This window comes from Pseudomyrmex gracilis, unplaced genomic scaffold, assembly GCF_002006095.1.
Source record: "Pseudomyrmex gracilis isolate BER0280 unplaced genomic scaffold, ASM200609v1 scaffold_179, whole genome shotgun sequence".
Lineage (NCBI taxonomy): Eukaryota > Metazoa > Arthropoda > Insecta > Hymenoptera > Formicidae > Pseudomyrmex > Pseudomyrmex gracilis.
The window spans coordinates 139,864-154,944 of record NW_018020763.1 but is presented as its reverse complement, the minus strand read 5'-3'; the positions used below and the strand labels follow the sequence as shown (position 1 = coordinate 154,944).

Genomic DNA, 15,081 nt, shown 5'->3' with positions numbered 1-15,081 from the left:
GCGCTAACGATATCGATCAATCGCGCAGCACGTCGATTTTACCGGACGTTATGTACCTGCGATGTCGTCATCAGACGTGTTCGGCAGAATCAAACGCTGCAGTAAACGTTTTGTCATTATTGCTCGTCATCATTGGCATGTATTTTCACATCTGCAATAGATCCAGAGGAACAGACCAATCACAATAAGCACAAAGCGCCAAGTCCTGCCGAACGCGGCCATTAAGTTTGCTCCGTTTCTTGCGATCTTATTTTGAAAATTTTCTTACGTTTTCTTACGCAACAATTGTAACGTATCAATTTGTTAAAAAATATATTTTTATACTTCCCTTTAAATGACTCGTGCATACAGAACGAGACAGCGTTGAGGAATAAACGCGTAGGTCACACAATGGCCAATCAACGTCTTTTTCACAGCGTGACCCACTTGTTCCCAAGTAGCAAAGTACGACTTCATCATGACGTCGGGTTTTAAAACTCACTCAATTTTTAGCTCCAATGGATACAAGTAAAATGTCACTCGTGCAGACGATTACAGGCGAAACAAAATCAAATGCATTTTTTTTAAATTCGATATCTTACTGTGAGATATCAAAGTCATGTTGATTGAGTATCAGAACGAGATAAAATAAAAGTTCTCTAGAAAACACTTTCTATTGATGATAAAATCGCAGTTTAATATAATAAAAAAATAATGTAATATATTATCTTTATTATTTGCTCATTTATTTATACATTTACTTCAAGTAAAAAATACATGTTATGACGTCACCCTTAGCAACGCTTCTGTTACTAATCCATTTCACAGTGTGTTTAGCGTTTTAATACCTGAGCAATATTTTAAATAAATTTCGATTTATCACATTTTTCGAACAAACAAAAGAAGAAAGATGGAGAAAAAGAAAAAAATGGAAAATCCACCTCCGGATTCTCACCGAGAATTCTTGGATATGGACACAGATGAAGAAGATTTTGAACGACAAGGTAGTTTTGCAAAATTAGTTTTTTTGTGATATTTTACATGTCAAAAGTTTAGGTCTACAATTCGTGATCTTTAATCGCTTATAATTGAAAAATTATTACAGTCTCGTCATTTTTGTATTTTTTGAATTTTTGTATCAGAATATTTCCTAGAATTTATTTTGAAACATCCTATATATACATATAAATTATTTCAGAAAGTCTTGAGAGCGAAGAAGAACTTTTTGTTGAACCGATAAAGCCGGTCTTTGATGAACAAGATTTAAAGAAATTGGTCAGTTATGTTTCTACTTATATTTTCAAATTTATTTAAAGCTTCCGAGACTACTTGTGTCGTAGTCTTATTATGCAAGAAGTGAAAAAAAAAAAAAAACGTTTTAAATTTCTACAATTTTCTTGTGTCAATCGGTTGACATTGTAAAACTTGAAAAATCATTAATAATTTAATATTGTTTTTATCTTTTTGTTACGAAGTATAAACTTGAAATATTTATAATATATAAGTAATAATCCTTTTTACTATAACATTATTTTTTAGATACAATATGTGAAGGATCTCACAGTGCTTCCTTCACTTAAAGATGACGATTGGAATGAAAATTGTGACACAGTTATTTGCGAGTATTTCAAAAATCCAAGTTTTACATTACTATGTATTTATTTCAAGGCAAATGTATTAAACGCGCAATTGAGCATTCCAGCAGGACACATAAGCAATTTTGTATATTTCATGCGAGCGCCTTGGCAGGTGCTCACAGTTGACAATTTTTATGTTACAATCGTTTTTGGTAGTGTTAATCACAACACAATGATGTTTGTATTGAAATCAATGGAGTGCTTATACGTGCCCGTAGCATTGAGTAGCAACGAATGGCTCGAGAGTATCCTTTTTTTTTAAATAAAAATCCAAGTACTTTTATCATTATTTACATAAGATAATCATTATATAAGATAATATATAAATTTTGCGATAAACGTTTTTTAAACTTCATCAAAGAGTTTTAATTTTTCGTTACGTGACTTAGCTCCTCACCGAAAACTTATAATGTCAAATTGTGAGCTCAACAATTTTAATTTGAGAGATTTGAAAGCTTATACTACAAATCTTAATTCTGAAGTATTAATTATTCAATTTGGACATGTTTAGAGAGAAGGGAGTTAAATACAAAACTTTGAATTGCAATTATGTGTATTTTCTAAAAAGTTTTTAAACTATATTTACATGAAAAAATATTTGAAAAATCTATTTTTCTTATAATTAAATCTATTTTCTTAAAACCAGCTATCAAAACTGATTTGTTCTCAAACCTGCACAAATTTTTAATGTACCTGACCGAATGGATTTATAAGCCATTGAAATTGACCAAATTGTATATGCCGCGAGAAGATCCTCCCAATATTGCGGAATCGAACTTTGAAAAGATGGATTTGTCGAAAGACAATCGACAGTACGCTCCTGGCAAATTAACCGAATCAGAAAAAGCACTAATAGAAAGATTTGAAAGTATCGTACGATATTGGATCAAGCAGATACACGAGGTGTTAGCGAGCATGTCCATGAAGAAAAGAAGAGAAAACATTGTCGACGAGCTGGAACATTGGACAGCGATATGTTAGTTTCAAATGTAGAATAAATAAATATAAATATAATAGTTCGTCTTGCACTTTGTGAAAGATTTTTGAATTCCAGATTACGACTTGTGTTGTTTGCTGGATCAATTTTCTAATAGAAAAGTCGAATCGATATTGCGGTTTTTGGAGAACATTCGTTCGCCAACATCGGATTCGTTACGTCATTTGACGCTACAACTTAACAAAGGAATAAATCAAGCAACGTCAAACGTGACGTACTTGAGAATTTTGTCGGAAGCTTGTAACGATTTGAAATGTCCGGATGAAATTGAAGAACCGATAACAAGAATATTATTGTTGATATTGTTTATTTGGACAGAATCGCCATTTTATAACATATCGTACGGTTATTTTAAATAATTAAAACAATTTTAAAAATTCGCCAGAGCAGAAAATTAATGACGAGAAATATTTTATAGGAGCAATATAGAAATACTTTGCGAGTGTGTCAGTTCTCAAATAATATATCAATGTCAAAAATATGTCAATTTACAAGCGTTATTAGACGACTGCGTAGAAGACAAGATAAATATACTTTGGAAGTGCATCTCTTGTTGCGAAACATATAAGATTGTATACGATAAGGTTATGCAGAAAGCATCGTGCATCGTTTTTGATGATATGTCGATTGTAATTCTAGCAAAATTTTTTTGTCTAATTACCGAAATAATCTGCAGGTCACAAACATAACCGCACACGTGAAATCGAATAGAGATTGGAACGTAAACGAACAGTTAATATTCAATCGCATCGATACATTTATGCAAAGATGTTACGATATTATTGAGATATGCAACGCTTTGATCGTATTTGGAAGGTGAGACGCAGTAAAATTTCTTGCTCAAAGATTAATCATGTCTGCTTTTTGAAAGAAACACAACTATTATGAAAAATAAAATAGAATAGCTAATAAGTGACTCACAAATGAATTATAGATGCAACAAGGTAGGGTCAATCGGCGGTGCAAAAGGCTTTGAATACGAGGACTATTGTCGCAGAATAGACGGTCTGTTGTACCAGAGTTTAGACGAAATCAAATCAACACAGAATATTCTCGAAGTAGAAAAATCGACATGGGTAAAAAACATGCAAAAATTTAGATATTCCGTGATGGAATTAGAAAACATGGTGAAGACTCTGATTGAACGCATGTTTGAAGAAGTTAACGATATTGAAGAGGGCATCGAAGCCATTTACGCGTTTCGACATTTTACACACAAGAAATCGTTGAAAGATATGTTACGGATGAAATGGATGAAGGTTCAAAACAACAATTTCTTACGAAATCAAATAAAATATATTTTTTACAATTGTATATAATTTGCATATACTTACAATTAATAATATACTTTTATATATATATATACTTTATATATAGTTAAAATAACTTGAAATAATTTTTATAACGCAAACTTAGCATGTAAACAATATAATATGTTAATATTTTTCTTATATATTTTTTGCATATATTGTATAATCTTATAAAATACCAAAGAGCGTTCAAACGATTGGAATGACTGAATGTTGTATTTGTAGATGTGGAAAATACTGGATTGTGAGATCAAACATTGTCGCAGCGCAAACGTGATGAGACACAGAGAGTATTATTCATTCATATTTCAAGGTCAGTCGGAAAACACAGCTAGATTGTGCATTGACAGATATGTGGAACGATCATTTCAAAAAATGATAGACGCATCCGACTGGATAGAAAGTTGTGTAGGTGAGATGTAAAAGTATCATTTCGCTGTAATAACCGATTATTTTCTTATATAAAATTACACGTGTTGTACTTATGTAAGTATTGAATAAAATTTAGTAATAATAATATTGGTCTTAGAAGTTTTCTTTCTTGTTGAGACCAATCACATTAGGTGTAAGTTGATTATTTTATCTAAATTATTTATTTCCATTGAAAAAATTTATTTATTTTTATTAAAAAACATCTACGTGCAACAAACTGATCAGTTTCTAAGCAGTTGCAATGAATAAAGTCTTGTGTTCACGATCCCGAGATGGCGGATAGAGAAAGAATTGACCAATCGTATTTGAACAATTCGCGCCATTCGACCAATGCGATTGGTCAGCTCTCTCTCAGTTCGAGATATCGAAACAATTTCTGACATCGTGGACACGAAGCTTAAAAGAATTTAGAAGCACGTGTACACACTGACCTTTAATAATTCACGCGAATAGTAAAATCCTCCACTTTTGTGTCTTCCGTATGGCTCGAATCAGCTGATCAACGCTAGTGGCTGAAAAAGAGCAAAACACTCGAAGAAGACGAAGAAGTGGCAGCTCCTTTCTCAATCGCGGTACTGAATTAATAAAGACCAGTGTGCACACGATGACAGCTTTGCTTATCGATGATACACAGCTGATACACAGCTGATACACAGCAATCTACAGTGCAATAAAAAAAATTATATAACGGTTTTTTGTTTTTAAGAAAGAAGATAATATATAAAATTGAGCGTAAAAGGATACATGACACGTAGTTCTCTTAAAGCAACGAGTGACTTAACACGCGTTTGTCTAATGATCTTTTTCTGTCTGTCGTTTTGAATACAAATTTGTATAAATGTTACGAAAGTGCAATTTTGTCAGACAATTTTGCGGTGCCGCAAACGCATCTACGGCAACTGCTGCAGTTACGGGAACGCTGACTCGAGTAAGCATTATCACATCTGTCAAAATGCAATTTATTTTTAGCGGCTCAAGTATAATATATTAATCTCTCTGTTTTAACATTATAGTTGCAGCAACTCAAAACCAGATTGCTGCAAGATGAGCAGCAGCGTGAAATACTTACAGATACGTTTGGACGCAAGCATACATATCTTAGAATATCCGTTACGGAGCGTTGCAATCTTCGATGTAAGTTTTATAATAAAATTTGTATAATTTTTTTTTTTTTTATATAACACACATCTACGTATATTACAGGTACATATTGCATGCCTGCGGAAGGTGTCAAGCTAACTAAAAAAGAAAATATCTTAAGAACTGATGAGATAATACAGATAGCTGATCTTTTTGTAAAAGAAGGAGTACGTAAAATACGTTTAACAGGTGGCGAACCTACAGTCCGCAAGGATATTGTTGATATCGTTGGTAAGAATCTTTTTTAATAATTATTTTTTAATAATTATTTTTAAATTTATAGCGGTGAGATTATTATTATGATCAGGCGATCTTACTTTTCGCGTTGCTTATTTACAATTTTATGCGTCAGAACGATTGAAACAATTGAGAGAATTGGAGCAGGTTGCTATTACCACCAATGGGTTAACTCTGACTCGTCAGTTGCCGGCTCTTCAAAGAGCAGGACTGGATGCTTTGAACATATCACTAGACACTCTGAAAGAGGAGCGTTTTGAAGTTTTTACTCGTAGAAAGGGCTGGGCAAGAGTCATGGCTTCTATAGACCTTGCTGTACAACTCGGTTATAATCCTGTGAAGGTGAGATGATACAATTGCACACGTAGTTTGAATATTAGACAATATGTGCACACATATATATAATCTATATATTTTATTGACAGGTCAACTGTGTGGTAATGCGAGGACGTAATGACGATGAAATAATTGATTTCGTCGATTTTACGAGAGATCGTCCAATCGACGTACGTTTCATTGAATACATGCCGTTTCAAGGAAACGAATGGAAAGAGAATAAAATGGTTTCCTTCGACGAGATGAAAAAATTAATTCGAAAGAAATATCCGGACTTCCAAGCTCTGTCGAATTCTCAGCCTAATGATACGTCTAAAGTTTGTATCTTTTTTTTTCATGATGTTATATATTTATGTATTATTTGAATATTGCAATATTGCATCTATCTCGACAGGCCTACCATGTGCCGGGATTCGTAGGTCAAATTGGATTTATTACGTCTATGAGTCAACATTTTTGTGACTCATGCAATCGCTTGAGAATAACAGCAGATGGAAATTTGAAAGTGTGCTTGTTCGGAAAAGATGAGGTCTCACTCAGAGATGCATTGCGAGGTGGGGTTTCGGAAGACGATCTTAAGGATCTGATCAGAAAAGCAGTATTGCAGAAAAAAAAGCAACATGCAGGTATTTCTTTCTCTCTGAGATAAAAAAAAAAACAATTTTAGTACAGATATTAATTTAAAATGAACTGTTTGCTTAATTGAATTGTTTGTTTTTTTTTTAAGTGTTTACGTTTTCTTGCAATTTAATTTTTATTTTATAAACTGTAGCAGAGTGTCGACAAACCGATGAAGTTTTATATCTCTGCTGACTGACGTGTGTTTCAGGAATGTTCAATCTTACTCAGATGGAAAATAGGCCAATGATCCTGATAGGGGGTTAAATTAATTTTAACTTAATAATTGATCAACTGTAGTAACATATATTCGGCTTTGTCGAGACGCGCACAGATATTATTGTAATTTTTTTTTTATCTGCTCTTTTTATCTTTTTGCACAAATATGCGCATGCGCACACACACGTGTAATATTTTGTATATATACATGTATATACAAAAATAATTTTACAATGTGTGTTACAGCTAACGTAGATAATGAGATTTTCTACAAAAAAACGTATAACGTCACGTCGATGAGGAACATGCAGTACAAATATTTTCCATACGTGTCCACGTGCTTTAGGAATAAGAGTATAAGAATGTATTCGTCATTGTCGCACATAGACGAGGCCGGTAAAGCGAATATGGTGGATGTCGGATGGAAAAATGACAGCAAACGCGTAGCAAAAGCAAAAGGATTCGTAAAGATAGGTTCTGTTATCAGTAATCTGATCGCGGAGAATAACCTGAAGAAGGGCGATGTGTTGTCGGTAGCTCAATTGGCCGGAATTATGGCGGCAAAACGTACTTGTGACCTTATACCTTTGTGTCATCCGCTCATGCTGTCTTACGTGAACGTATGTTTAATTTTAAACGAGGAATCGCACACAATAGAAATTACATCGGAGGTTAGATGTACCGGTAAAACTGGTGTCGAAATGGAAGCTTTAACTGCTGTGAGTATAGCTGCACTCACAGTTTACGATATGTGCAAATACGCGGCCACTCCTGGTACGATGCAAATATACGGCATAGAATTAATATCGAAAACAGGTGGTACAAAGAGTAATTTTACAGTAGATAAAAAATAAAAATCTTTATTGCTACTGACGAGATTACTTTGCAACAGTGGATGCAACATGGGAATTTGTTAATTATAGTTTATTTTTTAAGCAATACAGTACAAGATATCAAAAAAGACTCAGATATGTCTAAAGTTCTAAGGAAAAATCTACGATCTTGCAGTATATTAAGTTTGATAATATTTTGCTTTTATAAATGACAGTATAATCGTTTTTATACAAAACTTCATACAAAATTTTATGCATAAAATTTTTACTGACTACAGTAATAGTATTAATTACAATTTAGCACGTATATATAGTTTTATACAAACTATTTTATATACTTACGTGTGTTCACGCAATCAGACTTTTACAACGCATTTTACAAAGCATTCCGTAGTATAATACTTAATAACAATAAAGATGTAATTTCAATATTTTTTCCAATCCTTAATTATAATAAAACAAATCTTTTTACAACATGTGATATCTAGAACAGTATAGAACTAGAGTAGTATAGAACTAAATAAAACACCGAAGTATGTACAAAAAAAGATATGTATTTTTTTAGACTTTAAAAATAATACATCAAAGTGCTTCCATGTGTATTAATAAAGCGCACATATTAAAAAAATGTATTTAAATAAAATTTAATAAAATTATCTAGAAAAAATGTTAGTGAGAATCAGAAATGGTGGGGAATACTAAAAATATAAGAACAAATTAGGTAGAACAAATAAGAACAAAGTATGCACTGTTATAAAAGTCTAAAAAAAAAAGACTAGGGGTGCTCTCCAAGAAACAAAGAAATAACGGAAATATAAGAAAAACATTTATATAAAAGTTGGTGCTTACTTTTTTACTTATTAGAATATTTTTACTTGTTAGAATAGTCTGATTGCATTTTAAATAAGCGTTTTAATATTATATTATAAATATGTAAAAAAATTATATGATTGTTAGAAACATTACAATTGATGATATTTTATCTTGCCAGTTAGTTTGTAACACACACGTATATGTATATATACATATGTATTATATTTTATTGTATATTATATATAAGACAATGTGTTATTATAATTCTTATTATCGCATTGTAAAATTGTTATGTTTTGACAAATTTTATCATACAAAATATATATTATAATTTAATATATTAAAAAAAAAAAGTAATTTCTTTGTCTCCAATTCTCGTTTCCTCACATGCATAGTAAACATCGTAGAAAGAGAAAAATTGTCGTAGGAAACAACACGCAAATAGCGTCATAAACTTCTTTATCCAAAACAGTACGAACTGATACAGAAGAGGTAGAAAACTTTGCGCTTCGAAAAAGACATATATAACACCGATTGTTTCGGTAAATCGCGATAATGTAGCTGTGTGTGTGTGTGTGTAGCGAGAGTCGCATGCGGAATAAACACATCTCGTCTCGGTTAATGGAAATCATATCTGATGCCGAGGACCTTTCGGCGCAATCGCACATACCTGGCGGAATGGGTACGGCGCCACCGTTGCTAGGATTTCAGAGCTTATTCGTGTCCTGCGCGAGGAGTAAATTCAGTGCTCGGCCCGCCGCCGTGTCGCATTACACCGGGTCTTAACTCTCCGCGCGATCGCGACCGAATCGCGCATGGATTAAAAGAATCATCGATATAATAATCATATATCGGATTTTTAAATGTTTTCTGAGAAGAAATTTATCAATTTGCTTTTAATCATTTCTATAAATTAATTTTTGAACAATGTATTCAAAACAATCGATTGTCGAGCGTAAATGCGAAAGATCGATTGATTATGTTTGGAACATTTTCTCGGCTTGGTAAAAGCGGCGAAAAAAAAAAAAACAAAACGATCAGCGGTGAACGCTAAATGCTTCCCTTTCATATACGTGAAGAGTAAAAAAGCTAAGATCGCAGTGAGGGTAACGGCATTATGCCAACGATCGACGTGACCCCGCGGGTACTTTTTGAAGGACCGCGAGTGGAGTGTGATCGTTTGTATCGTCGGACGGTGGTGGGTAGGTCGCTGTCAGACGCAGAGCGGCGTGTTGAATTAGATTAAGAAATGAGTGTGAAGTGAAAAATGGCCCCGTTCCACGGCATGGCACTCCTGCTCCTGGGAATCGGATACCTGTTACACGCGGAACCACTTTACGGCGAACACGGCATCGGTAAATGTCCCGCACTTGCATCGCCCCCAGAGAAACGATCTCGACAACGCTTTTTCTACCCCCGATGTTATATTATGGATACCTGCGGCACGTAATTTTCGTTGCACGAAGCTGAAGTAATCTCAGTTACGTGAGACCGGTGTATATGAGACAGTAGCGTAAATCATTTTTATTACCGAATTTACTTCCTCTTCTCTTGCTATCAGCAAAGATAAAATAAAAAAAGAAAAAAGTTCGAAACATATTGTACAACGTCTGCATTCGACGGTAGATGGAAATAAAAACTTAATTAATTCAATCGGCGTTAAATCGACGCGAAATCAACTCCTATACAGTTCTCATTTCTTAATGGATCGTATATTCTAGTTTTACGAGGATTTAGATGAGAGATTACGCGAAAAAGATTAAAAAATAAACGGCTCTCAATGCGTGAAAGCGGCGCTCGGAAAGTAGAGAATAATTAACTCTTTCATATAAGAGAGATGAAAATTAAACAAAGGATTATAATTAGAGAAGAGAGGATTAAAGTCTGTGGCGCATTTTTATCTTGGTTTATCTGATAAACTCTTTCTTATTTTGCATACTATGTTACAACAGTATAATTATTAGTGGAAATAATACACCAATGCGTATATACATGTTGTCTACGTGAAATTATTATAATACATATATATATATATATATATTATAGAATAAATCTTTCGTAGATCATTACGCGCGTTTTTTACGTTTCAAATATTTTTCTCTCTTAAATATATGCTTTTTTTTATATAAAATAAACTATAATAATTTGCATTTTATGTGAGCGATTTATCATGCGCACTTTAACTCATTAAAATGTATGTTTTCGAAGTTTGATATCGACAAGATTGTAATACAAAAATATTTTTTTTTTAAATAATTTCATATTTATGCGCGTGTATATGTATACATAAAATGTGTCATTTACACATGCAACAATACAAATATTATTAAACGTTTTTGTAGTGTACTCTTGACAATAGCAAAAATCGAAAACATACATTTTAATGACGTGTACGAAATGCATGTGATAAAAGAGAACCGCGCACACAAAATGCAAATCATTAATTTATTTTAATCAAGCAATTATTTGACTGAACACTATTATTAACACTATTATATCTACAATTTGCATGTATAAATTTATACGTAAAATTAACGTACAAATACGTGTGTAACACGTACCGAAAGATTGCATGAAGACAAATTTTATTCTTTTTTTCTGCATTTTTCTCTGATTAAAAAAATTACAACACCATGTTTTTTTGAGAGAGGGGGGGAGAAGAGAAAGGAGAGAGAAAAAACGATAATATTACCGGGTGATAACGAGAGCATGAGATTCTATTTCAATTCAATTCTCTATTTCAGCGTTTCTACATTTCAACGACACATTCGAGAAGGGGGAAAAATCACAACGCAGCACAAAGAAGACACATTTTTTCACAGATACACCGCAAAAACTAACGGTAGCGATAGGACAAGCTGCTGTATTGTTATGTCGCGTTAAGAACTTGGGGAACAGAACCGTGAGTTTCACAAACGTCTCCTTTGTTGATTATATCATTCTTGAAAGTAGTTGGAGCATATTAGCGGCAGTTTGCGTGTCGCAATAATTTAGATGCTTGCGCAAAACGCAATTAACCCTTTCGCTGTTGGCATAGCAAACATAGCGTGTTCGGTAGATGTTTACCGGAGTATAATGGGAGTTTAAAAGCAGAAGAATTTTTCCGTACAAAATAATTTCATGATCTGTTGTAATCCAGTAAGAAAACAATAAGAGGGAATAGAATAACGAAAAAAAAAAACAAAAAAAAAACAAAAAGGAACCAAAACCATCAGCATTTTTCACTCTTGAATCGACGCCAAAAAGCAAGTCGATATTCTTATCGCTCGCGAGTATCTATCTTCTATAAAAATAGAAAAGTCTTCGGGCGATAAGGGAATCACCATTACAATAATTTCACGTATACGTGAGAGAGTATAAAAAAAAATATCTTTCTCTCTCTCTCTCTCTCTCTCTCTCTGTTTCCCTCGGAAATTTTTGAATTTCTTCTCAGAGTCTTTATCTTCATTTATGATATTTCAAGAAATCTCTCGTATTGGCGATAAAATTTTCTCCGAGCTCTCGTTGGTCGTAAGAATTTTTATATGTATTTCTAAATTCTCGTGTCTCTTTCGTCAAGACCGTCTTCATTATAATGCGAGGTGAGAAACGAGCGCGCGCGCGAGAGAGAGAACGAGTTGAATCGAAAACGGCAGCAGCAGCACAGCAGCAGCAGCGAGAGGGTTGAGGGCAAACTGCAATTACCTTGTACCTCTCATTTGAGGCTTCCGTTTACGTATAAACCCAGGTGTCTTGGATCCGAAAAAGGGACCTACACATCTTGACGTCTATGTCTGTGACTTACACGAGCGACGCGAGATTTACGATAGTCGGCAATCCGGCGACCGACGACTGGAATCTGCGAATAGATTACGTGCAACCGCGGGACGCCGGCATTTACGAGTGTCAGGTTAATACAGAACCGAAGATATATAGAGCCGTGGCGCTGAAGGTTTTGGGTGAGTTTCTACGAGAGGCGAGGCGATGGTAGCCTTTGCCCATAAATCGCGCTTAAAGATCCCCCGCGAGCGTCTTCTGCGCGAACCGGCGGTAGAAACCAATTGTTTTAACTCTCCCCGGGCGATCACACGGCGATGCGATTTGCTGAGCTTTCCGAAGTAATGTAAGAAATTCATTTTGAGCCATAGAAATCCGATGCGATCCGAATAATGATCTCTAGATCTCGATCTCGCGTCGCGGATTTTAAGTGACAAAGCCAATCGCAGAGCGCGATATCGTCCGATTTATTCTTCTTATTTTCTCACGTCGTTACTGTCGTTCACGTTGTTCCTATCAGATATACAGGCAAGGATCACGGGTCCCCAGGAGCTATACATCAAGAAAGGCAGCACAATCAGCCTGACTTGCATCATAGAACTGCAGGATCTGCCCCCGAGCAACGTGACCTGGTACCATGCCGGGGCAGTGATCGATTTCGACGGTCCAAGGTACGAGCAATTCGACTCGATGTACCTTTGTGGGTGCACAATTAGCTGATGGAATCATTGTTCAAACGGCATCATTGCGGGCGTTCGTGTGCAAACACGCGATGCACAAACAACCAAATCGCAGATCTAATTAGAGTAATCTCAGTAATCCACTGGCTTCAAGATTAGTTGTGCACACCACAAAGCCGCGCATAATGTTGTAAATCACTTGCGTGCACTCACAACGAAACGCCTAAAGCAATTCTGTTCGCGAATGATATGACATAAATATTATATCGGACGCGCGCGCAAGTAATACGCAAGTAACGTGGCTTTAAATGCAATTGAAAAAAAAAAACAAAAAACAATATCGATCGTCAAAATGACGCATGAGACACACTCCCTTATATTGCGTAATTATCGAAAACTTTCGCAAATCAGCTGAATAATGCTCTTATGTTGTACACGTTCGACAGAGGCGGCGTATCTCTGGAGACGGAGAAGGGAAAGCGGGGTACTACCAGCAAGCTCCTAATAACGCGTGCTCAACTTAACGATAGCGGTAATTATACATGCGCCTCGAGCAAAGTCACCCCGGCGAGCGTCATGGTGCACGTACTAAACGGTGAGCAAAATACCGCGGTGGCAATATCAGTAGAGCGTGCGAAAGGGAAGAGGCGGCATAGAGAGAGAGAGAGAGAGAGAGAGAGAGAGAGAGAGAGAGAGANAGAGAGAGAGAGAGAGAGAGAGAGAGAGAGAGAGAGAGAGAGATAGAGAGATAGAGTACACAGAGAGGTTACGATAGTTAATTTCGAAATTCTCTGCGAGAACAAGAGCGAGCGCGGGGGGCGGGAAAGCGTAACGTTACGAAATTATTCCCCCAACACACTTCGCAATAAGGGAATATTTGTTTTAATTCTGGCACGCGCTTTCTCTCTCTCTCTCTCCCTCCCTCTCTCTCTCTCTCTCTCTCTCTCGGTACAACCGAGCGCAATCTGCTCCTGCATTCCGTGCTCTTCATTACGTTAATACGCTCGGTATAAATAATGCGGCGCGTTATTCAAATATTAATTATCTTTTGTAACAACTGTTTAATATCACGGATGGAACCCGGCGCGAACAATTTACCGTTCAATTTGCCATTCAACGGCACGCGACAAAAGATGGCGTTTGTTTATTACGATAATAAACATTGTTCAGGAAAAATATACATATATTTTGAGAATATTTACAACGTTGTCACATCTGCTTGCTTGAACAATGCATTGTCGTATCAAACGTACAACAAATAAGAAATGTTTATCTTTTTCTTTCTCACAATAGCCCAACGATTTACCATTGCCCTTTTTTAAATCTCGGAGAATTCTCAAGCGCAGTCTCTTGCTTCGCGAGTTTCCATTTTCGTTCGGGATGTTAATAAATTTAATGTTCGTTTAACGAGGATCTGTTTAGCGAGAACTATCCGAGAAAGATTGACGAGATTGAATTCGTGAAGATTCAGGAATGGAGGAGCGGACACACAAGCGACACGTTAGTCGTCCGATGTAATTCTCTTTTCCAGGCGAACATCCCGCTGCGATGCAGCACGGTGGTACCGGCGATGTAAATAGAAGATTGGTACTGCTCGTCCTGATTTTCCTCGTCGATACGATGTTTCGATGAACGATGCGCCACCGCCGTGTAAAGACGACGACGATCGTCTGTGTGAATAGGCTACTTCCAAACTCGTTCCCGAAGATTCGCATGGAGATGTTCGATGAGATGACGTGAGGGAATTGAAGCGAGAGAATAATCGATTGAAATATATTGACTGTACACTTACAGAGAGAGAAAGAGAGAGAGAGAGAGAGAGAGAACGGTTCCGTGTATATGATATTTGCCGTGGAAAATTTTTTTTTCATCGACGTTCTCTACACGGTTGAAGTATATGTATGTGTTAACGCTAAGCTAGAAATCACGCTACGTATTTGTTTCACTCTGAGAGATTTTAATCCGGATTTCTTCCTTTCGCATCCGCGTTAATGGAGAAATTCACAACCGATTTAAAAACGAACAAATACTTAAATCTGTGGACTCGAATGTGTTAACACAGAGATATAATATGTACGTAATAAACTTTTGGAG

At 35.5% G+C, this 15,081-nt stretch overlaps 3 protein-coding genes across 7 annotated transcripts; all 3 read left to right on the top strand.

Moving 5' to 3' along the window:
* The first annotated feature begins 23 nt into the window (after nucleotides 1–23).
* On the top strand, nucleotides 24–4,421 carry LOC109857984 (dynein heavy chain 2, axonemal). 2 transcript variants are annotated; one of them, XM_020434814.1, is made up of 10 exons: nucleotides 24–101; nucleotides 808–983; nucleotides 1,178–1,254; nucleotides 1,519–1,861; nucleotides 2,263–2,592; nucleotides 2,671–2,953; nucleotides 3,032–3,197; nucleotides 3,290–3,429; nucleotides 3,548–3,872; nucleotides 4,149–4,421. In XM_020434814.1, exons 2-10 carry the CDS (start codon nucleotides 890–892, stop codon nucleotides 4,344–4,346), a joined length of 1,956 nt encoding a protein of 651 aa, XP_020290403.1. In that variant the 5' UTR covers nucleotides 24–101; nucleotides 808–889; the 3' UTR covers nucleotides 4,347–4,421. The 2 variants fall into 2 exon arrangements, with proteins under 2 accessions (XP_020290403.1, XP_020290402.1); XM_020434813.1 differs by having other exon boundaries at nucleotides 82–983.
* Nucleotides 4,422–4,818: 397 nt separating this feature from the next.
* LOC109857985 (molybdenum cofactor biosynthesis protein 1) lies at nucleotides 4,819–7,998 on the top strand. 4 transcript variants are annotated; one of them, XM_020434816.1, is made up of 8 exons: nucleotides 4,819–4,927; nucleotides 5,062–5,283; nucleotides 5,369–5,489; nucleotides 5,559–5,726; nucleotides 5,848–6,074; nucleotides 6,158–6,385; nucleotides 6,463–6,694; nucleotides 7,152–7,998. In XM_020434816.1, the coding sequence occupies exons 2-8, from the start codon at nucleotides 5,194–5,196 to the stop codon at nucleotides 7,757–7,759; spliced, it is 1,674 nt and encodes a 557-aa protein (XP_020290405.1). In that variant the 5' UTR covers nucleotides 4,819–4,927; nucleotides 5,062–5,193; the 3' UTR covers nucleotides 7,760–7,998. The 4 variants fall into 4 exon arrangements, 3 of the variants coding, with proteins under 3 accessions (XP_020290405.1, XP_020290404.1, XP_020290407.1); XR_002250562.1 differs by adding an exon at nucleotides 6,898–7,028 and having other exon boundaries at nucleotides 4,841–5,283; nucleotides 7,152–7,239; XM_020434815.1 differs by having other exon boundaries at nucleotides 4,839–5,283.
* Nucleotides 7,999–9,316: 1,318 nt separating this feature from the next.
* LOC109857975 (hemicentin-1-like) lies at nucleotides 9,317–15,075 on the top strand. Its single transcript, XM_020434800.1, has 6 exons — nucleotides 9,317–9,906; nucleotides 11,296–11,453; nucleotides 12,279–12,489; nucleotides 12,828–12,978; nucleotides 13,434–13,582; nucleotides 14,519–15,075. Exons 1-6 carry the CDS (start codon nucleotides 9,819–9,821, stop codon nucleotides 14,617–14,619), a joined length of 858 nt encoding a protein of 285 aa, XP_020290389.1. The 5' UTR covers nucleotides 9,317–9,818; the 3' UTR covers nucleotides 14,620–15,075.
* Nucleotides 15,076–15,081: the final 6 nt, after the last annotated feature.

Excerpts from the sequence above, each read along its gene's own strand:
- LOC109857975 (XM_020434800.1), top strand. The coding sequence starts at position 9,819 with ATGGCCCCGTTCCACGGCATGGCACTCCTGCTCCTGGGAATCGGATAC. Across the intron at positions 9,907-11,295 it reads TTACGGCGAACACGGCATCG|CGTTTCTACATTTCAACGAC; the intron begins GTAAATGTCCCG and ends TCTCTATTTCAG. Across the intron at positions 12,490-12,827 it reads CGTGGCGCTGAAGGTTTTGG|ATATACAGGCAAGGATCACG; the intron begins GTGAGTTTCTAC and ends TGTTCCTATCAG.
- LOC109857984 (XM_020434814.1), top strand. The coding sequence starts at position 890 with ATGGAGAAAAAGAAAAAAATGGAAAATCCACCTCCGGATTCTCACCGA. Across the intron at positions 984-1,177 it reads AGAAGATTTTGAACGACAAG|AAAGTCTTGAGAGCGAAGAA; the intron begins GTAGTTTTGCAA and ends AAATTATTTCAG. Across the intron at positions 3,873-4,148 it reads TACGGATGAAATGGATGAAG|ATGTGGAAAATACTGGATTG; the intron begins GTTCAAAACAAC and ends TTGTATTTGTAG.
- LOC109857985 (XM_020434816.1), top strand. The coding sequence starts at position 5,194 with ATGTTACGAAAGTGCAATTTTGTCAGACAATTTTGCGGTGCCGCAAAC. Across the intron at positions 5,727-5,847 it reads GGATATTGTTGATATCGTTG|AACGATTGAAACAATTGAGA; the intron begins GTAAGAATCTTT and ends TTTATGCGTCAG. Across the intron at positions 6,695-7,151 it reads GAAAAAAAAGCAACATGCAG|CTAACGTAGATAATGAGATT; the intron begins GTATTTCTTTCT and ends TGTGTGTTACAG.